Raw genomic sequence first — 27,685 nt, 5'->3', positions numbered from 1 at the left:
TCCCCACAGAGACCAGGAAGACCGTCACCCAAGCCCTCGTCACCAGCCGACTGGACTACGGCAACGCACTCTACGCCGAAACCACCGCCAAGATCCAGAAGAGACTCCAGCGCATCCAGAACACCTCAGCCAGACTCATCCTCGACATCCCACGACACAGCCACATCTCCGGACACCTAAGAGACCTGCACTGGCTCCCGGTCAACAAGAGAATCACCTTCCGCCTCCTTACCCACGCACACAAAGCTCTCCACGACCAAGGCCCGAGCTACCTCAACAACCGATTCAACTTCTACGCTCCCAAACGCCACCTCCGATCCGCCAGCCACGCCCTCGCCGCCGTCCCACGCATCCGCAGAGCCACTACAGGAGGAAGGTCCTTCTCCTACCTGGCCGCCAAGACCTGGAACTCCCTCCCTGCCGACCTGCGCCTGACCCAAGACCACCTCTCCTTCAGGAAGCAGCTCAAGACCTGGCTGTTCGAGCAGTAGCGGCACCCCGTTCCCCCCCCCCCCCCCCCCCAAAGCGCCTCGAGACCCTACGGGTAGGTAGTGCGCTCTATAAATGTCTTTGATTGATTTGTTAGTCCATCACTACTGATGCAATACTCAGACAGAGACAACTTTGGGCTGAGAAATACTCTCTTTTCTAATACAACACCCTTACAAAAGGAAACGTTTAGGAGAGGCTGTTGGTGCTTTGTCTATCTGTTCTCACATACATCTGGGGTGACTCTGCTCAGTGGTCACTAGAATGACTCTGGGGTAGAATTGCTGCAAACAGTGTCACTTACTGGGTGTTAAAGAAGACACGTCTCTCTCTCTCTCTTACTCACTTTCTTTCTTACATACACACTCACCCCTTACTGTAAAAGAGATCAAGGATACACACATTGACACTCAATTAGTGGAAAATAAATGGGGAGAGAAAAAAGCTCACAAAAAGGGAGCAGCAGGCTGAGCATCCTCCTTAAATCAAAAATGTTTTATGAAAACAAGGACAGTCTGTATAAGTATTAGTTTTTTGTAAAGTCACAGAATATTTTGTGCATGATCTGGGACAGCAGTTCCCAACTGGATGATGGACCTTCATTCACCTAGTAAGCCACGCTTTATCATCGGGTACCACATCAAGCTCATGATCAAGTGCCCTTACCCACCTGCTAGGTCTTTTTAATAAAATGTTAGTGGATGGAGGTTCATCACCCCGTCGGGAACGACTTTTCTATGTCGTGCACAACAAGGTCTCTAGCTTGCAAAAATGACACTTTGACAGACTGTACTTTTTCATAAAATTGTTAGCAATTGATGCCAAGGTCACTCATACACAAAGTAAGTCATTCACTCATTTACTCACTGCCACCCAGAAACTGTCCAGGCACACACACACTTATTCTGTGTCATTCATATGTCTGTGTTACTCATGCAACCTCTGGTGCTGCAGGCACGCTACAGTGGCACACACAAAGGTCTCAAAGATGAAGGTAATCAGCAAAGTCAGGACAAAGTACACGACAAAGACATGAATGCGGCTCGCCAAGACGTAACCTCCTTTCTCAGTGACAGGTTGTGTTTGATGTCCTCGCTGCATTCCTATATGTTGGAGTATTAGCATATCCAGCAGTTCTATCTCATGTAACTACCACAGAGCCTTACTGTAACCTCAAAGCACCAAGGAGAGAAGACACCTGCCTTTCCTGCACTACATGCGGTATAGCAGAAACATTTCAACATTTCCTGCTGCAGCATTAGGAAGCCCTTCATTAATCCAGTTTCCGCCCGCACTGACCCCATTGTGCTATGTTGCAAAGTATCGGATGGAAATCCCATTAAGCAAAACAGAGATTTGTGAGACATCCTGCGACATGTGCCGGCGTGTCCCCCCAGGAGAGAGGCGGATTAATGGTGTCTCGGCGGTAATATTTCACTATCAAACATGACACAGCAGAAGCAAAGGACAGCTCATGAAAAACAGCAGATTCTACACAGCGTGTTCATGCTTTATGGAAATAGCTAAAATGTTCTGTTTTTATTCAGATTCAGCAACCACGGGCCCGTTCTTCGGGAAAACACCCCCTTCCTCCGAAATTACGGAAGTCACAGTAAGACTGCACGATGCTAAAAGTCAAGCGCACATCTTTCAGCTTCCTTGTCAATTAAAATGTTAATCTGAAATGAATTCGCGGCCATAAAAAGATGAATGCGTGTATCCCGCCTGGGGTGGTTTTATTATTGTTAAGGTTGAACACTCACGTCCGTCAGTAGTGCGCGCCTCCATGTGCACAAGGTCAGCCTCCTTATCCAGCCCCGCCACCGACCTGCAGAGAAGAGACAGAACACCAGTGAGACCAGGCGCAGTGCTGGCAGAAGCAGGCACAGGCAAACTACTTTTTCTCTTGAAGTGGACACTTTTATTACACCTCTATGCTCTTCGTTTTAACAATGGCCAATCAGTAGAATCTATAAAACTACCTGTGAAGACACCAACGAAATCAATTACTGACGAAGGCCAAAAATAAATATTTTTTGAACAAGCAGTGCCAATGGCACAGGAGAATTTCATCAACACTTTCTGGGACAGGAATGGAAAACGCGTCTTTTTTTCACCGTAGTGAAAATAGAATTGAGGCTCCTATGCTGCTTCCCTAACACCACAAAAAGGCAACATGCATTGCAGTAGTTTGTCACCAATACTAGGTGGCCAGTGGACACCACGGGGCTTATGAACAAGGCCCCTGCACCACTTTTGCGTCACTTTTCCCATGTTAAAAATTACGCAAAAGTGGCACCCGGGCCTTGTAAATCTGCCCCCAAATACGTGGTTCTTGTCGAATATGCATCTCCTCTAACCTATTTGAATCCCAATTGCTAACTTGCTTTAAAACTAAAGCATCAGGATTAATTTCAATGTCACAGTTGTGCTTTACAAATCCTTTGTTGTGGTCCGCTTTGACAGTGCACTTGTCGCCAGACAATAATAGGAGCATCACTGGAGAGGGGCTTTGGCTCTACTTACATGTTTGGAGCTAGGAGGGCATGTTTTGATTGGGCAGAAGTTTGTTTGCTTCAACAAAAAAGTGCTTGCCCTCCATACAGCGGTGGTCATCTTGTTTTATTTATCAACTGCCTGATTTTGAACTTCCAGGGCTCAGACATGACATTAATAGTATTAAAGTGTCTTAGATAGCTAGAAAAGATATGGTGTTTTCTCTGTCAGCAGCATAGATGGAGGAGGGCAGTCTTTAACTTACATGGATGTTTAGGTGTGGCTTGACAGTGCAACTGTCGCCTGACCTTTTAAACAAAAACAATATTATTCTACAGTTCTTTACTTCTACACAAATACATGTTCATTCCTATGCTATTTACATACAGACCCCTTTAATGCCAAACATTTTTCGCATTGCCAATGTTTATATCTCCATATATTTAGCTAGCCCCCCTCCTCCCTTGCTTTTCCGTGATGCATGGAAGCACTGTACAGGTTGTAGGGTTATTGCAAGAAGCATGTAGTGCCACTTGCAACTCTTTAGCAAAGCTTAGCATTCCATTTCTCAAAACTCTTAATCAAGAGCAGTTGATACACAAATTTCAGATCAGATGGAAATTATTATATTATATACAGGATAATGCATTGTCTGCTGTACATTGTACTGATACAGCAAATCACTAAAGTGTTCCACAACCATATTGAGTAATGAGACCAAAGGTCGAGTTCCTTTATAAAGTTATGGAACTTCGAGGTGTCTTGCAATTGCCTTTTATGTACTCTATTCCTTATAATGCATGGTAACACCATCACCCTTCCCACAAAACACTTAAGTCATTGGTGCGTAGCTTGTTCATATGAAAAAGACAGCATGTTTGCTGACATGATGCATAAAAATAGAATCGCTAGTGCAAAATTAAAAACATTTAATAAACTGTTAGATATTTGTTGCAAAAGATATTAGAATGAGTTTAATACAAGTCAGCTTTTTAGGTCTTGGCCTATGCAGCGCATTCGCTGTCTCATTGAGAGATGCTGTATACAGTATAGTGGGGGAGCTCTGCCCACTTTCCGGCTATCTTTTTATTTGGCCGAAATCATAATGGCTGCCTTCTGATTAGTGTTTACCTTGTTAGTCCCTCCTCCTAACATCCATGGCGTAATTTGTAGACATCCGAGGCTATTGGCCCCTTTACTTAATATTATTTTTTTCCCGGTGTGTCCCCCGCCCCCTTACACAGTCCTTGATTTTTGTCAAAACCATCATCCCCCCACTCCCGTTTCTGCCTTTTTTCCCACCTGCACTCCGGTTTAAAATGCAATAGAACTAGCGAAAGCGCGAGTTCTATTGCATTACAAATGTTTGGTTTTAAAATAGTGCGAATTACCATGCGCGCGCTGCCTTAAATGGTGCGCATGCGCAAAAAGTCCGCCCGGTCGTGGATTCCGTGGCTCACCCGGAAGTTGATTAGGAGCAGGTTAACTCTGCAGACATTTGCTGCGCTTCACTTCCTTGACCATCCCCCAAACAGGAACTGGGATAATAACATAATTGGAGACAAGTCTGAAGAGGTTTCAACCAGAAGCTTTCGTGAGTATTGGGGTTGATGGAGCTGACAGAATGATTGTGCGTTCTCAGATTCTGTATTCTATATTCAGGGGTATTTATGGTAGGCTTTGGAATGCTGCGGGCAGCAAGCTGGTTTGAACTTTGTAGAAATTAGTGCTAAATTAACAACGTGCACACTTGCGCCCAGTTCCCCTGTGCACGGGCAGGTACCAAGTCTTCATGCTTAAAAACTGTATTATGAAGATGGTACACAGCTGTACGCAGGGTGAAAGTCTGGGTTACCCTGTGTACAACCGGGTAACAGTGTTGAACCTGGAAGCTTTAGAGTGAAAGGCATACCCAGCTGTCACACGGAGGCACAGGATGGCTGCCTGTGCTGTCCTGTCCACAGCCGAAAATAATCTTCATAAGGATACTTTTAGTGTGAAAATTATATCCGTCTGTGCACAAGAGTGGAAGGCAGAGTAATCATGTGCACAGCGTGGTAGCAATCCTCATTCTGTGAACTTCAGTATGAAGATTGTGTCTGACTGTGTACAAAGGAACACAACCATTCGCACTGTGTTACCCGAATGACCAGCCAGGTAACAGCGTCTGTTCTAAAAACGTCAGTACAACGTTCCACAATTGGCCAATCGCGGATAGCAACGCATGAAAGGCTGTGTTATTATGGGCTCATCTGAGTAGCAATCTTTGTACCGAAAACTTTAATATGAAGGGCATACCTGGCTTTGCACGAGTGTCTGTGTTACCCCCGGGCACAGCCAGGTAAAAATCTCTGAACTGTAATCTTCTGTACGAAAATCACACCTGGATGTGCGCAGGGTAACACAGTGCCAAAGGAACTGATACTCTGTGTGCAGCAGGTTACAATCCCCGTACTGGAATCTTCTGTATGAAGACCATACCTGGATACTCACAGGGTAACACAGTGCTGTAGGAAGGCTCTGTTACCCTGTACATGGCAGGTTACAATCTTCGTACTGGAAACGTGAGTAAAAAGATTGTAATTGGCTGTGCACAGGAAAACACAGTGCCCACACCTGCTTCCCTGAGGGCATTACGGGCTATCGCACGTGGATCACAATTATTACATGAAGCAAATATTGCTCATGCCTTGTCAACAGTTCTCTTTCAGCAAACAGATGTCAGTGCTCACCATAAGTGTAGTTGCAACACAATAGATTTTTTTACACCCCAAAATTGCTATAAAACTGAACGAAAATTCTCAACAAATGTGGAGGTAATTCAATAACTGAACTTGGGTACTTGGCATTAAAACATCACACTTGTATCTACTTTTGGAAATATTCTAAGACATATAAAACAGAATTAATATGTGGAACTGAGGGACTGTGTACCAAATCGCTATATAAACTCTCATTTTGAATGCTACCAAAACTAGATGAACTCAGTTTTTGCATGCAATTAATACTGAATCAACTCCACTTTTTGATTGATGAAAATAACGTACAAACAATGCAAATCTCTCTATTTGCGATTCTCCGTATTTGTGTATCCCCCTTGCCTTTTGCCTGTGTTCTTATTCCTATGAGAGTCTCACTGTAAACAAGTGTCTGTGGCCTCTTCTGGTATCTCTCCAGCACAGCATCTATGTTTAGGTCTCAGCATAGGCAGCGCATGTGCTGTCTCGTCGAGAGAGGCTGTATGCAGTATAGTGGGGGAAGCTATTAGCAATGCACTAATGTTAACTGCTATCCCTACTCAATTGCTCCTGCTGTAACTGCTTTACTACTAAAACTGCTGCATTACTATTCTGCTACTTCTGCAGTCATTGCTAACCTGCTAACTTATTCATCTTATACTAAACACAGTATATTGATATATTTATAATAGCAACTACATCACTAAACTCAAGTTATTAAGAAGTTATTACAGTTGAGTGCCTATGTCATTTCTTCATAATAGGAGACTAGGTGCCTCACAAGATGCCTATTATATATTGAATAAAAACATTGGAATGTTGAGAGCTCCATGAAAGCCATCCGAGTAACTCTGGGCTTAAAATGGCTGCAGGGGCGTAGCTAGAGCTTGTGGCGCCCGGGGCTCTCCTTCAGATTGCCGCCCCCCTCGGGGGTGCTGGGGAAAAAGGATGGCGAGCACCTGAAAGAGGTCAGAGAGACACGTAGTATCATCGCTAATAGTTACCTTTGAAAATAATTCCTGCGGTGCGAGGCGCGCTCATTGCCCCTGGGGCCTCCCCAACTTAAGTCTCACTCAGGCACTGCAGACACCTGTTGATGCCGCATCGGGCAGCAGCAGGAAGTCACATGACGTGCGGTGCTGCTGCGCAGCGCTTGCTCTTCAAACGGCGGCCGCGCTGCACTGGCCTGTTGCGACGGCCTTTATAATTTATTTGGGTACACTGTCAGTAGCATGGCCCTTCACGGTGGGCCCCTGCAGCTTGCACCACCCATTGCCCCACCAGTGCTGCCAGTGACAGTACCAGCACAACTAATAACCCTCTCACTTCTACAAGCGTGAACATTCTGAATACGCCAGGCGACCCAAAGGTATACGAATGACACTAGTGGCAGACATTATCCATTTTTAATATATGTTCAACTATTAAACACTGCTTGCTTATCTCAACATTTGATAAACAGCACCACCACTGTTAGAGCTAGTATTGAGAATAAAGTGCAGTGCAGTGCACCGGAAATCTCCGGCTCAAATTAAGCACTGTGTTAGACAAGAATGAATGACGGGCAGAGGGGAGAAACAGGGATGGTGAGGTGGGGGTGGGGTTGGAGGAGCAGACAGGCAGGGAAACAGGGAGAAGGAGGCATACAGATATGGGGAGAGGGACGGAGATGGGGAGAGACCGATGGAGGTTGAAAGACAGACATTAGAAAATACAAGAAAAGAGGGGGCAGACTGGCAGGGAGAGGCAAACAGTGGAATCAGATAAAGTTGGACAGAGGTTGAAGATATATACCGGGGACATGTACAGATAAACTGAGAGGGAGAGGCAGGCAGAGTAGATAAAGACAGACAGGTGGAAGACAGAAAGAGTGGTCAGAGTGGAGGCAAGATAGACACATTTAGAGGGAAAGAGATGGACAGAAAGACAATGAGAGACAGTGACAGACAGAACTAGAGAGGGGGAGACAGGCAGAAAGGAAGTCAGAAACAAAAGGGGCAGAAACAAAGACAGATAGGGAGTCAGACAGGTGGAAAGTAAGCAGACAGAGGGAAAGAGATAGAGGAGATGGCAGACACAGGCAGTCAACAGTAGAAGAAGAAGAAAGGCAACTAGGAAAAAATACAAACAGTGAGACAGAGATAAAAGATAGACAGAAAGGGGGAAATGGAGAAGCATAGAGGTGGGCTGGCATACAGACAGAAAAAGATAGCTTGGGACAGGCGTCAAGGGATAGGCAGGTAGGAAATCATGCTGTCAAGAGAGATACACATACTTATTTATTTATTTTATTTATAAAGTTTTATATAGCGCAAACAAGATCCCGAAGGATATCAGAGCGCTTTAAAACAAAGGATGGAAGCTTGCCCCACAATCCTACCCCCAATAACCCCACATGTCATGGTACAGGGGTGAAAGGCGTTTAGGGCTCCCACTGTTTTGTTTACTACCAAGGAGTAGTGGTAGCGCCTGCCACAACGTTTTGTGATTCGACTCTCGAGTGTCTTGTGACGTCGCTTTACATCACACTTTATGCTAACGGTGTCTAACAGTGCAAATAAAAGTTAACTCTTTCCCTACATGCGTCAAGTTAAGGGACATTTTGTGTTACTTTGCTTGAGTTAAACACCCGCTACTGACATCTGTGGTCCACTCACACCAAAAGTTGAGATCGAACCCCAGCAAAGCTGGCTCAGCCTATCTTCCTTCTGGGGGAGGTAAATATAGTACCAGTAAATAAGATATTAGCAGCGTTGTATTTGTATATTGCTAATCCACGGCAGAAACTCTACAGCAAGAGTTCGTTAGTTATGTTATGTTATGTTATGTTATAACGTTCTTGTATAGCGCACGGCTACTCGAAAGAGTGTCCCGGCGCTTTCCACCTGCAACTCAGAATAAAAATAACACAACACAGCAAAAAGAATAAGAAAAAAAAACTGTTAGTGTTCATCCGTCTCTTTTCATTGGCATGACAACTGCAGGGAAACAGTTAACGTTCATGTCTGGACTGCAGGGGTCTGGAAATAGGGGTGTCATTCCCTGAGGGGTGTCATTCCCTCTGGGATCCTGCAACTCGAGGCCGGCAGGTGCGCCTGAAACACTGAAAACACCTCAAACCGCGCACGGACATTTGATATGTTAAGTCTGGAACAGTCCGCTCATCACGACGTGGACAGGGTTGTGCCTGGAGTGTAACCGCCTCGTGCGGGGCGCATCACAGCCATTAATCCCCGATGGAGCAGTGGGTTAATTGTACACAGGCACAAGACATGAATGCAGAGTTAATTCCCTGTATGGGCAGGTGTTCATTTTGGCACAGGGCGATTTTCTCTGTCGCAGCAGCCTTAGTACCTCCACACATTTGGGAATGTTTTCAAACCCCACATGTTATGTTTGAGTTCTGGCTAAAGTCATTCTCGACAACACAGGTTTTACAAACAAAGGACCCTTCCCTCTGACCTCACAATCGAAACACGACTAAATATCACACAGAAAAGCTGCCCAATCAGGGGCGTAACACAGCCCCCACAGAGCTACTGATTTAGGAGGTATGCCACTGCTCTCAATTCAACTTCAGCCTGCTTGCTTGTTGGAGCCATTATATAGCTTTTGGGAAATCAGTGTAAATTGCACACTCACCACCGAAGGCGGAACAGGCAGCCAAGAAAAGAAAATTATTTGCTAGCTTCGGAATATAGGGCTTGAGAATGTAAGCAGAATAACCGGGGTTACTGATTGACAACATCACACCACTTTGATAGGCTTGTGGGTGATTTGTATTAATGAGATCAGTGTTGGCGCTGTTTTCAAAAAAGTAAATCTTTTATTCCTCGTAATATCCTCTGGTCTAGATGACCGCACTGCCATTCATTCCGATCGTCCAGGATTATGTGATGATGTTATTTTGGGCCTACAATGTTAAAAATATCCATCAATTTACCTCCATGGTCTTCGGAATCCAGTTTGCCGGGCCCTGCCCTCGCGCTCCTTTCACACACACCCTAAATTTTCCGCCGACGTCCTGCTTCCTGCAGCGATGATCCCACCCCCTCTGTTTCCTGGGAAGGAAAGCCACAGCCTATCAGGGCAATGATTCATCCACGTGACGTGCAATGCTGCTGCGCAGCGCTTGACTTGCACTTCAAACGGCGGGCGGCCGCGCTGTACTGGCCTGTTGCTGCGGCCTTTATATTTTATTTGGGTACACTGACTGACAGTAGTGTCAGTGAATGTCCCCAAATAAATTATTAAGGCCGCCACAACGAGCTAGTGCAGCGATGTCACCGTGACCGACGCCCTCACAATGGTGCCGCCTGGGGCGGCCCGCCCCCCCCCCCTAGCTACGCGGCTGAATGGCTGATATAAGCCTTCTGATTCACATTTCAATGTCTGTCTTTCTGTTTTCCCCTTTTTAATTTTGAGCATTCTACCGTCAGTGGGTGGAGTGTCTTAATATCCCTTCTGCCTTGGGCTATGCAGGTTGTTAAAGGCCCTTTCCCTCATTATAGACCCGGACTGCTGGGTTCAGGGCCTTAAGCAACAGGTTTAACCCCTGACTGAGGGCTATAAGGCCATATTATAGATGGGAAACAGTGAATTACAGGGATGCTTTTCACTGAGAGGTTGTAAGTGACATCAAATAGGCAATAAGTGTGAAGCTTGATTAGTCTATGACTTTGCTCAGAACCCCAGGTGAAACCATCCCCTTAAATCACTTCTTCTCCATCTCAAATTTTACGTTCAGGTGTACCACCGTGGAGTGGTGTGGCTCACTGGTTAGAGGCGGCAGACCCGGAAGCAGAGAACGGCCTGGGACCAGGGTTCAATTCCCGACGCGGCAGGGTCGTGGACCAGGGTCAGCGGACTCGATAATTCTCGTCTCGGTGCCTACTCTAACCAGGGATCACACTCGGCAACTCTGGGCATTAGTTTGCCTTATCTCTACAACAGCCCCCCACATTCGCCGGGGATGCCTGGTTTCACCTTGGAGATACCCAGTAGGGACAATCTCACAGGGATAGCCAGGACGGGTTCCCCAGCGGTCTACAGCGCCACGACGCCTCAGGGCAGCAGTGCGCTTTACAAGACACATACATTACTTTACAAGACACATACGTTATGTATTGCCCCCAAAATCATCTGCCTCTGCTTTTAACTGCTACGCAGGGGCAGAGTGGTATTGGGAAAGCCATACATAAAGTAGTTACTCCTCCCTTCTTTACCCAAATGTACAAATGTACAAAAAAAGTAGCCTCCCGCTATCCAATCTTACAGCAAAATTACGCAATAACAGGAGGAGCCTAACTCAGCATTTAGCACTATGTTCTTAGTACAAAATGCACCCTTGCATTCAAAATGGACCCAAGAATGCATGTTGGGCTTAGAAAATAGTTCAAATGAACATGACTTGCAGCAGATAACAGCTGCTCGCATTCACGAATTTAATTGTTCCAGTGCGCATGTAGTGGATTTTAGTGCCAAATTAATGATAATTAAGAAACTGGGTGTGGTGTAATCGCGATATTTTCAATGATATTCATGTCTAAAGAATAACACAAATACAGAATTGTCTGCCTACTCTGGTGTAATTAAAATTTCACCCAGGCGTAACCAACAGTATTTAACATCTTTTGTTAACAAATGTGGCTACGTCACAGCAGTCAATTACCAGATCTAAAATCTGGCTCAGCTCTCAGTGACAGCCATGTATATCAAAATGTTTGAGGTGTGTTTTTATACAGGGATTTCAGAATCCCATGTAATGTACTTACATTGCATTGTTTGGGGTCTGATGAACTATTCCAATTAGCAAACAGAGATGTGTAATTTGCACATTGAGTGGTATGCAAATGGCAATGCCATTAAAATGCATCCTATATATTAGCACGCTGCATTGACAACTGTACATTTGCAGGTGGTCGCATAATGATTATTAATTAAGCAGATTGCAGCTGGCGACCTCCTGTGAGTGGCTTCAAATGCAAGTATAGAGGCCTGCCAGGAACAGCAGACCACTGTCACAGTATTTGAATTCCCAAATGGGATACATGTTATTTTAAAAGCCGCTTATGTTCATTAAATTGGCTGGTGCTGCTTAAAAAAAGTTCCCATTTGTGAAGACATCAGGGAGAGCAGACGCTAATGCTCTGGACTGCTGCCTGCTTCTCCAAAGCCACAGAGACACTTCTCAAATGGGAAGATTTCTTACAGGGTGAGCTTCCCACTTGTGAATGAGATACCACCTCTTTGAGGTGTAGATATTCAAGCAATTGTTTGCAGCTTCAGTTGTTGTCTAAAACCATCGAAACATTCCTCTCTAAGTCGAAGATGTGAGGGGAACTCCCCTTTTCACTCACTCTCTTATTTCTGATTTGGACAGGGTCATAAAAACCCTTTACTGAGCCAGAAAGAATTTTCAGACTCTAAAGTTGCTTTTGTATATGGTAAAATGTATTTTGTAGCGCAAAATAGTTAGCGAATTGCAGACTTTGCAACCGCAAAATAACTTTCCACATCAGCCCAATACTTTTGATAATATTTCGACATTTTTGGAAACTGGGGGCCTCATTTATGAAAAGTCACGCATCGCTGCGTGAAAACAGCGATGCGTCACTTTTCACTGCACCCTCCTCGCGACACCAATGATGCGTCATATTTACAGTATGACGCATCATAGCGTAAGGAGTTACAGATACGTCGGTATTTCTGACGTATCTGTATGGTGCAAAAGTGACGCAACTCCAGCAATGTGTACTTTCACATGGGGCAAGTCCCATGTGAAAGGGCCTGCGTCAGTCTTACACCTGCTGTGAGGCAGGCGTAAGAAATTTACGCATTTGTGTCCTAGAAGTGGCGCAGTGAAATCTTATAGATTTCACTGCGTCATTTCCATGACACTTTCTTACGTCAAAACGCCCTCCTTGCAAACATTATACCTGGCGCCTGTATAATGTGACGCATCTACCTAGATGCGTCACTTTGTAAATATGGCGCAACAAAGTGCATTTTTTACGCCACTGGTGCATCACAAAAAGTGACGCACCGGCAGCGTAAAAGTGACGCACTGCTTCATAAATGAGGCCCCCTGAATCCAGAAAGGAACGGCAGACGTAGCAAGGCTCTGTTAAAACTTTAATATGGGATCCTGTACTGTTAGATTACCATGAATCAGAGACCATGCGGCAAAATGTGTTAACCAAATAAATAAAAAGATTTATTTTCATGTAAGATGCTCGTTGGTAGCCAAACAGTGCAGGAAGCTTCCTGGAATGCAGCCTAATCTGACATGGCTCAGCTTTTCTGCTAATGTCTTGGCTAACAGGGCACAGGCAATGGCCGCACCGTAGTGGGTGGAAACGCGTTGGCGCTTGTCAAATGGGACATCATTAGACCTTGAGTCAATTACGGTAAGCCACTTACCGTAAGTGCCTCACTGACTAATGATGTCCCATTTGACAAGTCTTACTTGACACAGGTATGGAAACTGTTACTGACCAGCAGGGGGCTATGATATTTGCTATAATGAGACGCCTTGTAAACATTATTTGAAGGTGGATTCGTAAAGTAAAACTTCCCCTGCGGCCCTGAAAGAATCAGCATATTAGACACATTATCAATCAGCCGGATATTATGAATAGCTGGCACACAAGCAGGTAGTCCCTGCTGGAGAGTCTTGCAGAAAAATCCATAGGCAACAAGGTGATTTATGATATGGTTTTCCCCGCATACTTTTGAAAACTTTGATTAAAAAAGTATGCATATATTTGTACTTTTAGAAGTGTAGGCATTATGAAAGATGTGCGTCTTTAATTGAGATGCGATTGCTTTTGAAATTCTTATTATCGTGCTCTAGATAGTGGAGGTAACTTTCAAAGTCAAAGGAGTCACAACTCAGCTTAAGAAAAAAACTGTTGCAAGCCTTGGGAAATTGCAAAGCACACACTTTTATTTAAAGGGGCAGCAGTGGTGGCTGTTGTGGTTAAACGGTTCCACATCTGCTTCCAATCAAGAGGGGGAGTAGGGGATTTAGAGCAGGGGTCTCCAAACCGGATCCATGTCAGATTTTTAAAATAACTACATGTATCTCAAGGGGGATATCCCAAAAATCTGGCATGGATCCGGCCCTCTAGGACCGGTTTGGAGACCCCTGATTTAAAGTCTAACCGTCTGGGTTACTGTCTATACCTACTAGTGCTAATATCCAACCTTCGCTGCAAACTATTTTCTACCACCTGTTGTAGCACTACCAGGAAGTTAGTCTATCCTTTTGCTAAATTTCCTCAATTTTTTTTATCATTTCGGATGTTTGCGTTTATTAGTCGGTGAAACCGGGGAGGCCTCTTCACCAGATCCAGACCTCGGTACCGATATTTCTGCTTTAAAAGGCCACCATTTTACTTTGAAGCTGCTATACCCACCATTTTTGTAAAACAACTGTGTGTGCGCTCACACACAAAGGTTTTGCACAGCTGTACAAAGGGCTAATATGTGGTGTCAGAGTGCCACGGGTACACAGATGTAATCTGCTTTTAGAATTGCATGTTTCCAGTAAAAGGCTGCAGTAATAGTTTCCAATGCAAAACGTTGATTAAAACCCTTATTTGGTTACATTTGATAAATACATTTTATCATGCACACATTTGAAATGTATCGACAACCTTGTGTGATAAGTACATTGCAGTCAGATGTTTATTACCTACAATGTTGTAACCATTTGTTGTTGTTTGAAGGAATTCCACATAAAAGGTCCAAGACTGGAAAAAGAATGAGTCCCATGGTTTCCAGCTATGTTTGCTTATGAATTCTCATGCTTATGACCTATTCTTAGGACACCCCGCGCCGCATGGCCACCAGCTGTAGCGTGTGCTCCCCGCCTCCCCGCCTGCTGCTGCCCTCAGCCTCGCTGAGCCTGCCTGCTGACCACGCCCCCCGCCGTCGCTCGGTGTGGTCTCCTGCGTTACTGTGTTTTCTTTGTATTTATCTGCTTCCTTTTTGCCTAATTCAGGCATTTTGCCCATATTCTCTTTGTCTGTGTGCCCCCTTGTGCTGTTTTTTCCCCGTAGATGCCCCTGTGCCCACCCGCCCCGCTTCTCGCCGCCGTGAGAACGGACACGCCCCCTTTTCCTTGTGTGCCCTCCCCGCTCCCGCATCCCAGCTGCTCCTCCCTCCCTCGCACTTGGCCATAAAAGGCGACCGTGCGGTACAGGTGAGTGTGACCTATTCTTAGGACACCCCCGCGCCGCACGCCCACCAGCTGTAGCGTGTGCTCCCCGCCTCCCCGCCTGCCGCTGCCCTCAGCCTCGCTGAACCTGCCTGCTGACCATGCCCCCGCCATCGCTCGGTGTTGTCTCCTGCGTTACTGTGTTTTCTTTGTATTTATCTGCTTCCTTTTTGCCTAATTCAGGCATTTTGCCCCTACTCTCTTTGTCTGTGTGCCCCCTTGTGCTGTTTTTTCCCCGTAGTTGCCCCTGTGCCCACCCGCCCCGCTCCCCGCTTCCCGCCGCCGTGAGAACGGACACGCCCCCTTTTCCTTGTGTGCCCTTCCCGCTCCCGCCTCCCAGCTGCTCCTCCCTCCCTCGCACTTTGCCATTAATGGCGACCGTGCGCACGCACAGCGGGCGCGCCGATTGTGCGCCGAAGGCGCACCAAAGGTAAGCCCGTCTGCGCCCGTCCGTGCCTGGACCGCGCCCATCGCCCGGACCCCTGGCCCCAGCAGACACCAGCCCACCCGCCGGACCTACGCCGCCACCGAACTCTACGCACTCAACGTCGGTCGAATCCCCGGATGCTACCGAGCCACCCGAGACGCACCCACGGACCCTTCAGCTGCCACTCCTGCAATTTCTCCTGCATCCGGTCCTGCACTGCACCCGCACCCACCAAGCCGAGCACCAGCAGCAACCACCTGAAGTGCATCCTGCTCAACACCCGCTCCGTCCACAGACACGCCGTAGAGCTCTGGAACCTGCTCGACACAACATCACCAGACGTCGCCTTCCTCACGGAAACATGGATGAACGCCTCCTCAGCACCCGACATCGCCATCCCAGACGGATACAAGATCACCCGGAGGGACCGCAGCAATCAGACCGGAGGAGGCATCGCCATCATCCACAGGAACACCATCCGCATCATGACCAACACCGACGACACCCCCACCCTCGCAACCGCAGAACACCTGCACTTCCAGATCCACACCGACCCCAAGACCACCCCTCAGAGGCACCCTCATTTACAGACCCCCGGGACCATGCACACAATTCAGCGAAGACATCGCCGACTTCATCAGCCCGCACGCCCTCCCCTCCGCTGACTACATCCTCCTCGGGGACCTCAACTTCCACCTGGAGAACAACAATGACCACAACACCACCACCCTGCTGGACAACCTCGCCAACCTCGGTCTCAAGCAGCTGGTGACCACCCCCACCCACTACGCCGGGGACACACTCAACCCCGTCTTCTCATCCAGCAAGGACATCGCCTTCAGCCACGGCACCGGACTTCACTGGACGGACCACAGCTGCGTCCACTTCAGCTTCAAAAAGAACACGATCCACCACCACCAGCAACAGGTTGCAAGCAGAAGCTGGAACAGGATCACAGCCGACCAGCTCGCCGCATCCCTAAGCCAGGACCCCCCCACCAGCTCAGCGAACCCCAGCCAAGCCACCAACAACCTCACGAAGTGGATCAGCAACTGCGCAGACAACCTCGCCCCCCTAAGGACCCCGCCTAGCAGACCCGGCAGTAAGAAAGCACCATGGTTCACCGACAAACTCAAGAACTCCAAGAAGAACTGCAGAGCCCTCGAGAGAGCCTGGCGCAGAGACCCAACACCAGACAACATGACCACCCTCAAGCTCACCACTCAAAAACACCACCAACTGATCCACACCACCAAGAAAACCGCATTCAAGGAACGACTGGACAACAACGCACACAACAGCAAGGAACTCTTCAACATCGTCAAAGAGCTCTCCAACCCCAACGCCGGAAACAACGACATCACCCCATCACAAGACCTCTGCAACTCCCTCACCTCCTACTTCCACAACAAGATCGCAGATATACACAACAGCTTCATCACACAGCCAACGCACCCCACGAACGCACCTGCACCCCCCGCCACCACCCTCCGCGCCTGGACCCCGATCAACAACGAAGAAACCCGTTGCACGATGAACTCCATCCACTCCGGATCTCCAACCGACCCCTGCCCGCACCACGTCTTCAACAAGGCCGTCGCTGTCATCGCACCCCACCTGCGGGACATCATCAACACCTCCTTTGACACCGCCAGCTTCCCAGGGAGTTGGAAGCACGCCGAACTCAGCGCTCTACTGAAGAAACTTTCAGCGGACCCCACCGAACTCAAAAACTACCGCCCCATCTCGCTCCTCCCGTTTCCGGCCAAAGTGATCTAGAAGACCGTCAACAAACAGCTGGCCGCCTTCCTCGAGATGAAAGGAACCCTCGACCACTCGCAGTCTGGCTTCCGGGCCAACCACAGCACCGAGACCGCCCTCATCGCCGCCACTGATGACATCCGAACCCTGCTCGACAACGGGGAAACAGCGGCCCTCATCCTCTTGGACCTCTCCGCGGCATTCGACACTGTCTGCCACCGCACCCTAGTGCAGCGCCTCTGCAACGTCGGAATCCAGGAGAAGGCACTAGAATGGATCATCTCCTTCCTCGCAGGAAGAACACAGAGAGTCCGCCTCTCCCCGTTCAGATCAGAAGCCACCAAAGTCATCTGCGGCGTTCCTCAAGGCTCCTCGCTCAGCTCCACCCTCTTCAATGTCTACATGAGCCCCCTCGCGGCCATCGCACGCCATCACAACCTCAACATCATCTCTTACGCCGACGACACCCAGCTGATCCTCTCCCTCACCAACGACCCCGCCACCGCCAGAGCCAACCTACACGAAGGGATGACAGACGTAGCCAAGTGGATGATGAACAGCCGCCTGAAGCTGAACTCGGACAAGACGGAGGTCCTCATCCTGGGCTCCTCACCTTCTGCCTGGGACGACTCCTGGTGGCCCCGGATCTATGTTGATACAACGCATGTTATTACAACGCATGCTTTTACAACGCATTTTTTACAACGCAAAAACTTTTACAACGCATGTATTTACAACGAATGTTTTTACAACGCAGGTACCTTTACAACGCATACCATTACAACGTAAGTATTGGAAAATATATATTAATTTTATAATCGTAAATTAATTTAAAAAAATATAATTTAATGTAATTTAATTTAACTTTAATTTTAATTTATTTTTACCCTGTACCCCTGTACCCCCAAAACCCAAAACTGACCCTGAACCCCAAAAATACCCCTTTACCCAAAAACTAAAAACTGACCCTGAACCCCAAAAATACCCCTTTACCCAAAAACTAAAAACTGACCCTGAACCCTAAAAATACCCCTTTACCCAAAAACTAAAAACTGACCCTGAACCCTAAAAATACCCCTTTACCCAAAAACTAAAAACTGACCCTGAACCCCAAAAATACCCCTTTACCCAAAAACTAAAAACTGACCCTGAACCCCAAAAATACCCCTTTACCCAAAAACTAAAAACTGACCCTGAACCCCAAAAATACCCCTTTACCCAAAAACTAAAAACTGACCCTGAACCCCAAAAATACCCCTTTACCCAAAAACTAAAAACTGACCCTGAACCCCAAAAATACCCCTTTACCCAAAAACTAAAAACTGACCCTGAACCCCAAAAATACCCCTTTACCCAAAAACCCCAAACTGACCCTGAACCCTAAAAATACCCCTTTACCCCAAACATATAACATTTAAAATATAATTATATACTTACCAATACTTACGTTGTAATGGTATGCGTTGTAAAGGTACCTGCGTTGTAAATACATTCGTTGTAAAAGTTTTTGCGTTGTAAAAGTTGCGTTGTAATGGTATGTTGTTGTAAAAGTTGCGTTGTAAGTGATGTTTCCCGGTGGCCCCCTGCCCTGGACAGCGCACCCAAACCGACAGACCACGCACGCAACCTGGGCTTCATCCTGGACTCCTCCCTCTCCATGACCAGACAAGTCAACGCTGTCTCCTCGTCGTGCTTCAACATCCTGCGCATGCTACGTAAGATCTTCCTGTGGACCCCCACTGAGACCAAAAAGACGGTTACCCAGGCCCTCGTCACCAGCCGACTGGACTACGGCAACTCCCTCTATGCCGGAACCACTGCCAAGTGGCTCCAGAAGAGACTCCAGCGGATCCAGAACACCTCAGCAAGACTCATCCTCGACATCCCCCGACACAGCCACATCTCCGGACACCTGAGAGACCTGCACTGGCTCCCGGTCAACAAGAGAATCACCTTCCGTCTTCTCACCCACGCACACAAAGCCCTACACAACCAAGGCCCAAGTTACCTCAACAGCCGCCTCAACTTCTACACTCCCACACGTCAGCTTCGATCGACCAGCCATGCCCTCGCCGCCGTCCCCCGCATCCGAAGAGTCAACACAGGAGGAAGGGGCTTCTCCTACCTGGCCGCCAAGACTTGGAACTCCCTCCCGACCCACCTCCGCCTGACCCAAGACCACCCTTCAGGAAGCAACTCAAGACCTGGCTGTTTGAGCAGTAGCGGACCCCCCTCCCCAAGCGCCTTGAGACCCTCCGGGTGAGTAGTGCGCTATATAAATGCTTGATTGATTGATGAATCTTTACTCCAGAACACTGCTAGAAGACTGTCCCCAGACTTCAGGAGTCAAAAGCCACTCAAGGAGTGAAGCAGGCATGTACTGGAGCTGAGAATTGCTATTATTTTTACTGGGAGTAAATGTGAAGGCCTGGAGACATGCACAGATGCAAATACCAAATCTTATCTATTGGAACTCCGAGATAAAATCGTTTATGGAATGGGTTAGCTAAAGGCCTATTCCTAGAACAGGACCTGGTTCACTTTGAAGCAAAGCATAAGAATAGCAAACCTGTAAAATTCAGTCAGCTTCACTCACAGGTTATTTACCAAACACTCACTGGGTTTACCCTTTAAGGTGCCCTGTTAGATCCCCTCTCAGTAGAAAACTGCCTGGCCTAGAGGAAGAACATTAGGCTTCTCTTCTACTGAATTGAAAAATTCCAGACTGCCTGGCATTAATGTCTGTACAAGTATATTCAGATATGTGTTGAAACTCTTAGGTAAATCTATGTTGCCCCATGGGCTATTAGTGCCAGCTTCTTAGTAACCTCCAATTATACAAAGGTTTGGGTCATGCCAGTGAAGCCTATTGGCCCCGGTGGAAAGCTAGTACTATGGCTGATCGGTGGAGAAGGTCCTGAAAAGAGACAGCCGTGAACTTCCTGAAACTTGGGAGATCAATTACAAGTTACCATTTCGTCTTGCCTTGGTTAGAACAGAATGTCCAGTTGGATCTGGACATATTGCTGTGAACGTGTCCTGGACTTGTGAAGAGCCTGCCTGCAACAGGAAACCAAGGATGTTCACTGAGGAACCAGTTCTGAAGATTTTTTTTCCAATAGACCTTTAAACAAGAACATCTCCTCTGAAATGGGGTACATTTTGCTCAATGTGAGATAAAACACTTAAAAAAAAAAAAGCATAATTTTTTTCTAGCGGAGTCTCAATGTGTCCTTCTAGGTGCGGACATGAATGCTCTCCTGCCTATTGTATTCGTCCTTGCAGAATAAGATTGTACTTAGTTTTTAAGGGAAATTTTACCAATAAGCTTTGCAACTAATTTTTGCTATACATTGTGATTTACATCACATATTCTTGACTTATCTGTAGTTTTAGCCATCTGTGTCTGCTCCTCTGAAAATAATTGGGCCATTGAGCTCCTAAGTTTCTCAGAACTTTTCTGCTGTTTTGTTTAATTACTGTGTGTGTTTACTTGTTCATTTCTATGTAGAAAGCCTCACTACTCCAGCGACACCACCAACAGTGAGCCAGAGGTTCTTGGACGAAACAGTGCTGGTTGGAGCTTGTGGTGACTGAGGCAGTGCTCAAATCAACAGTGACCTTTTGCCCTCCCAGCAGCTTAATAGCCTGATTTTGTACACGCCCCCTCCCTTCGTGGACAGAGCATCCTGTGAAAGGAATGTGCTATAGCAGTTATAGGCTGGAGAAGTCCGAAATCTAATCTTTACTATTCTCCAGTGCCGGCTGGTGACATTTGAAAGTGGTGAGGGGTAAAAGTTGGGCATGACTTTTATTTAGCAAGAAACGTGAGCAAGTTTAATGGGCAAACATGGGGTTCAGGGTGGGTTCTCCTATACAATAATACAAGCAAATGGTGCATTTTAAAGCAAATACATTTCGTGATAAAGCAAGGCTTATAAAGCACTAGGAACGTGTAGTCTTGAAATATTGAACACATTAAAAACTGCCCCATATGTTACTGTATTAATATGTTAAACAGTCACTGTACTGTGAAAATTGTACAGTGGGACAATTTCAGCCCTTTTGAAGTGTCTTGCACTGCATGCAGCATCTACTTTGGAAAAATGCTCTACCCAGGCTTCCAGAAGCACCCGCAGCTGCTGGTTGCGACTAGTCATAGAAATATGTGCAGACAGGTCTTTAAGCAGGATGAAGAAGTGGGGGTTCTCTAGAAGGGAACATGTAAAATACATTACTGTGATTCCCTTAGCGTGCCACCTGATCAGTATTTTGGTTTCTCTCTGAGAAACCCAGATAAATAAAACAAATGACATACATATAAAATGTTACTGAGGTAGCCCATCAGCCTAATAGGCATTCAGAGATAGGTTGTTTAGTATTGGGTGAGTGGGAAAAGCATGGTCTTATCCCAATCGATCTATATATAAGAGTAGGACACATATTTTATTATTTCTCTGAGTGTGGAAGATTTTTTGTGGGGTTTGACTATGATTAGGGTGTCATTTGCGTACAGTGAAAGAAACACTTTTCCATGGACATGCTGTTCCTCTGTGTGTGGTACTGTCTAAACCACCCTGCCAGTGGTTCCAGGGCTAGAGCGGAAAGATCACCCTTGATGAATACCCCTCCTAATAGGGAAGTTCTTAGAAATGCAATAATGTACCCACCCATACTCACCTGCTGACTCTTAGTTTAGAAGCTGTACTAGTATCCTTAGAGCACAGTTTTTTTATTGCATATATTGCTATATTACACATATTTCCAATTTGTGCTCCAGGGATATTACATAGTTTGCTCAGAATTATACCGTTGTTCCCGCCCAGTGTCTGGGCCAGAATTAGAGGGCAGATGTCTGGATTCCAATAGGAGTGTTTTACACCACAACAATTTACTTCCAGTACAGTGAACCCACAACCATTTACTGAGAAGTTTAAACCCAGAATCAAGTCACAGGGGGAGGCTGTGCTGAAGGAAAGCCTTGCTTCGAGGCCCTTCAGCACCTGCTGTCAAAGATTTACCTTGGTATCCTAAGGAAAAACAGCGTCATTTTGAACATACCTTTATTAGCCAAAGATAGACGCCACTCAAAGATGTCCAACAATCACAAGATTTTTTTTCCAGTTTGAGGTTGGTTACTATGGCATACAAATAATCCACCAAGTGAGCTAAGGTCAGGCCAAGGGACTGATCCAAAGATTGCACAGGTATTGTGAGAGAATCGATGGTGTGTGCTGTTTGAAAAGAAAGTGCAGGCCCTCCTCTGCAAAGAGCAGCCTAGCTTCACATGAAGTGTCTGGATGATGGTCAAAAGCTGGTAATCCCCTCTTGTCATGTATGTATTCACTCCCTAAACCCCCCTTGCTCCTTCACCCTGCTCTGCTGGTTCAGACCTGTGTTTGTGCTATATCAATCCTAATAAATACATAGAAAGTATCCACTTCCTTTGGAAATGTGACATCATACAGCGCCTGCTTGGTGGGATTTCTGCTATGAATGAAGACACGTGCAGGCGTCTTGAATATTGCATTATTATTGCATTGATATAGCACTTACTACCCCTGAAGAAGTGTTGAAGTGCTTAAAGGTGTACAAGAATGCTCACGGAGATCACCCTAATGTCTTCCTTCAGAGACTCCACGAACCTGAGAATGAGGGAAGCCCTTACTATCTACCATCTTTCTATGACTCGGGTTGTTCAGTTCTTCATTCCTTGCATAAAGTACTCCAGGTGGAACCTTCATGCCTGAATCCAGAAGTGGCCTACAAACCCATAGAGGTGCAATACTTTCCAGATACTATAGATGTGACCTCCAGAACTGAACAAACAAGATAGCGCTGAGAAGCAAATTCTTTCTGTGTAAGGTGCTTCATGAATACACGTTGCTGTTAATATATGAAACTACTCTCTTCCCCACAACTTGTACCCATAAAAGCACTTGGGCCTCAACAGGAGCTAACCAATAGTACACTACAGTACAAATAGGGATGTCTTTTCACTCTTTCAGTTGCAGGCGGGAGATAGCCGGTTTGTCAGAGCGGGGCTGGGCCGGAGTCAGTCACATAGGCTGGCCTTTAGTCTGACTTTGCACAGAGGTCAGGATGTCTTGCGAAATGAAAATATTCAGTGGTGTCAAATGCGGATCAGGGTTATGTTGGGGCGAGGAGGGGGGCAGTTCACCTTTCATATTTCTTAGGTACACACAGATGAAAAAAGTACATATAAATGAAAACAATTGACATATTCCTGAATATCTGACGCACAGCTACCCCTGTGGTTGCACTGGACACCCTTAAAATAACTGTTTCGGAAATGAGAAACCGAAGGCAACGGAAGGTGTAACTATTTTGCCCTTTATCACAGGATGTGTGTTCATGTGCAGGCAGGATTAGAGATCAGATCACGGGATGCTGACTTCCCTGGCGACTGTGTAATTAACACATCACAGCCCACAGCCTGTCTACGAGCTGGACAGACTTACCTTCAGCTGTGCCAATACATTTCTCTCAACTTGAGCTGCAGATTCCGCAACTCGGCCTTCGTATGGCCGTGCCCTCTCGGCTCCCTCCCGGTCCAGGAAGTGTGTGTCCATGGAGCTCGCTGTGCAAGCAATAGAGGGCTACTACGCTTACCTACTTTCCTCTTGGTCATCATTCCACAGGAACAAAGCGGGGAGATCATAGGAGTCCAACTCCAGTAAGTTGCATCACCACAGTGGAGAGAGCGGACTCATGGCCGGGAAGCAATCTGAGGTTGAGTCTGTGCAGACTCGATTCCTCGGCTACCCGCTTGCCACACCCCTTTCCCAACTCATCACAGGGTGGGTCCCACCACGCCCTGTAATGAGTTGGGAAAGGGTGGGGTGACAAGCTCTCCACTCTCTGATTGACATGGAGGGCTAGTGATACCGGGCTTGTTTTTAAAATGCCCGGGGCTAACTTTACCTTCACGTCATCAGGAGAGAGAGACTGCGCCTTGCAGCTAGCTCTTTGTCGAGCTGATGACCTCACAGGCTTCAGGGTGTGTTTTTCAGCCCAGCAAACACTTAGGGTTCTTTGGGCCCACCCTGGGAGCATGCAAGGAGAGTCAGTCACGTCACGTGACATGCATCCAGACTCCACAATGGCCTCTGTCACTGTGGCGGTAGTGGGGCAGACAGTGCTCTGTGTTCAATTCCAGCAGTATATATTAGACTACAATAAACAGGTATTTTTTTATCAAATAAAATGTGAGCAATTTTGTTAAGTGTATCATGCGGAGCCCTGACGCCCTCGGGAGAAACCGCCCCAACTATTCTCTCTTAGACAGCTGTTGGGCTAACATGATGTTACTAATAGAACCAAAACCATTAATTTATGGCCACTATTTTGTATTATTCAGAAATGTGTAAGTTAGCATGTGTGCACTGAATTTATTATACATAGAGCTAACTTTGTGGGGCTTTTGGGTGATTCAACAAGCACTCAAGCACTAGCCCGTTGACAAATAATTTAAAATGTGACTTGGATAAAGTAATACAATAAATAACAATTCTTGCACAAAATTAGTAATGTCTGCCTCGGCTTTTCCACCTTTTTTGACACAGAACACGATGGACATATTTGAAACTTAGCTAAATATGGTCAGTCTAGCAAGAAAAGTAACCACTGATGGGGCATATGACGACACCTGTGCATTGCAGCCAAGTTTAAACTCTCATCTGATACAGTATAACCCTAACTGTTTTTGGATGGTGACGCTTGTGATTTTAATGCCCATCCCTCATTACTTTCAGCAGACACTGCTCCGTCCTAGCGACCTCTGATTGTGGCATCACATGAGGCAATATGAATCTTTTTTCGGTAAAAATAATCACCATAAAAGAATACAGGGCAAACACAATGATATCAATTACATGAATGATAAAAACAAACAAGAAGATTATTCATTTAAACAAAAAGCATTAAAACAATCAATCAGGTCATGTTTTCCTGGACACCCAGGCAGTTACCCTCTTGGACGACCACCCTGATTGCCCCTATATTTAAGAAGGAGGACAAAGAGAACCCACAATGCTATCAACCAATATCCTTACTGGACGCTACAGTCAAGGTCTTGGCGAGGATGACTTTAAATAGGTTGTGCGATTGGGCAGAAGAAAACAATATTTTGAGTGATGCTCAGTATGGCTGTAGGGTGGGGAGGTCGAACTCAGACCAATGCCTGAACCTCCATTTAATATTAATACATTTGCAGTGGCTCGGTCTGAATTTTTACATCTTGCATTCATGGTCTTGACATCCGCATTTGATAGGGTAAACTGAGGGAAACTCTGGCCTCTGCTCAGTGAGGTGGGGGTTGATTCCAGTATTGTGGACTTATTATCTGATCTCCACTCAATGACCTCAGCCTCGTTGCTTTTTTCTTAAAGTGCAGCGTGCACCCAATCATTTTTTTATGAGCTGTGAGGTTCATCATGGGTGCATACTTGCCCCTTTTTTGTTCACTTTGTATATGAATGTGCTAGAGTCTGTGCTTTTATCAGTTTTGGCCGATTGGCCTAAGACTGGGGACAGATTTCTCCCTGTTTTACTTTATGCGTCCAAAGCGGTCATGATGGTTCGGACCACAAAGGTGTTGGACTTGTTGCTGGCTGAGTAGGTGTCTTCCATAGGGGTCCTGGACCTGTCAGTTAACTTCTCAAATGTGGTGGGCCCCAATTCTACAAGTAGAAGACATTCAAGGTATCTAACATCAGCCCGAGCAAAGTCAAGGAATTCCTTTATTTGGACGTTTTATCAACTGTTGGAAACCCCTGGTTGTGCCTAAAAGATCAGAGTCCGAAAAACATATGGGGGCGACTTTCAGTTTTGCACATAGGCTTGGGTCCAGGGCACCAAGGGATCTTCTAAAAATCTATCAGGCCAAGTGCATTGCACAACTGCATTATGGTAGCGAGGTTTGGGGAAATGTCAAGTTGGATCAGATTCAAATAACCGAGACAGTTTTTTGGGCGAAATCTGGTCCTTCTCCCTCAATCCACTGCAGCGTTTTCAGTGCATGTGGCGCTTGGGCTTGATTATGTTTTGGATCTAATATCTTTAAGCCTGCTCCTGTGCTAGACTAAGATCTGGAGCAGGGTTGAGCTGAAACTAAGCCAGCTGATTCTCGAGGACTGTCTGGCTCTGGATCAGGTAACAGCATACCTTGGATTGTTCATATTAAGGCAGATTTTTTTCTCTAGGTAGGCCTGATATTTTCACGAACCCTATCCCTACCCCACCCACAAGTTTGGGAGTGTTAAAAGTTTGTGTTTGGCTTGCTCCCACTTGGAGAGAGAAGGTTTAGAACTCCAGAAACTTTCAGTGAGGCGATACCTGCTATTAATAACAAAACTGTGCAGGGGATGGAGCCAAACCTGGGCTTGGTTCGCTCACAGCATGACAGGTTTTTACTGGTTATGTTCAAGTTTAATCAATTGCATTTGTCATCCCGAGTCGGACGGGTATGCCTAGACGTGGGTCCCATGCTCTCCATGCCACTGGAGTCAAGCTATCCTGGCTGATGAGGAAAAAGCTGAAAGCCCAAGACCGGTCCTAGGATGCTTGTTTCCAGTCCAGGGAGGACCTGGCCTGGCAGTTCGGGCTGGACTGTTCCCATTGGGCACAGGGTCAAGACTGATCTGCATATGGCTGGGTCCAAACAGGAATGGCATGGTGAGCAAAAAATCGATGGATTTAGCCCAGATCTCTGGACTGGGGTGAATGTTTGACATTGTTCTGCATTCTGTCCATCAAATGTTCTTGTTGCACAAGTTTAATCAATCGCATCATTTCTTGTTGACCCCATGTGGGTGGGCTCGGTAGGAGGCAAGGGCATTCTGCAGTTGTGACAATGTATCTCCTCAGGATATGCTTCATTTTATAATGTTGCGGTCTTACATCAGCTGGCCCAGGATGCATCCCCTTGCTGAAATCACTGCATTTTTAAAAAGTTAGGCCTTTCCTGCTGTACCTTCATTTTCTTCCCACTGAGCATGTGATTTTTACTGTTTTATTCTTTTAACAGGCTGCCTGGATGTCCAGGAAAACGAGACCTGATTCATTGTTTTAATGCTTTCTGTTTTTATGAGTAATATAATTGTTTGTTTTTATTATCCATGAAATTGATATCATTGTGCTTGACCTGAATTTTTTTATGGTGATTTTATTTACCAAATAAAGATTCTTATTGCACTACATGATGTCTCCATAATCCTTTGTAATGGTAATTTGTGGACCAACTAATGTATTGTACCGAATCTAAATATATGAGTAACCCGTACTTTCATAGTATCGTAACTATGAATATCAGATTTCAAATTTCCAACAAGTGTTACCAGTTTTCTTGTGCTCATATGTAGGTTACCCAGTCCTTTCTTTTTTATATTAAATCCGATTTTATAACATCTTGTGACAGGATTTATAGCACCCAAGGAAAAACAAGAATTTTCTTCTGAATTAAATAAGTAAGCATGCTTTTTCAACCATATTCCTCAGACTGATGTGAATGCGCTCCTAAATAATAAAACT

General features: G+C 46.1%; 1 protein-coding gene across 1 annotated transcript in view; it reads right to left on the bottom strand.

Moving 5' to 3' along the window:
* Positions 1-27,685, bottom strand: part of SORCS3 (sortilin related VPS10 domain containing receptor 3) — a 1,546,015-nt gene that overhangs the window by 859,164 nt on the left and 659,166 nt on the right. Inside the window, exon 9 of the mRNA XM_086919577.1 lies at positions 2,253-2,317. Within this exon, the coding sequence (XP_086775703.1) occupies positions 2,253-2,317 (65 nt within the window). The remainder of the gene's footprint in view (positions 1-2,252; positions 2,318-27,685) is intronic.

The sequence above is a fragment of the Lissotriton vulgaris genome, chromosome 5, assembly GCF_964263255.1.
Source record: "Lissotriton vulgaris chromosome 5, aLisVul1.2, whole genome shotgun sequence".
NCBI lineage: Eukaryota > Metazoa > Chordata > Amphibia > Caudata > Salamandridae > Lissotriton > Lissotriton vulgaris.
The sequence above is the reverse complement of the archived record's forward strand: the minus strand, read 5'-3'. Positions and strand labels throughout refer to the sequence as shown.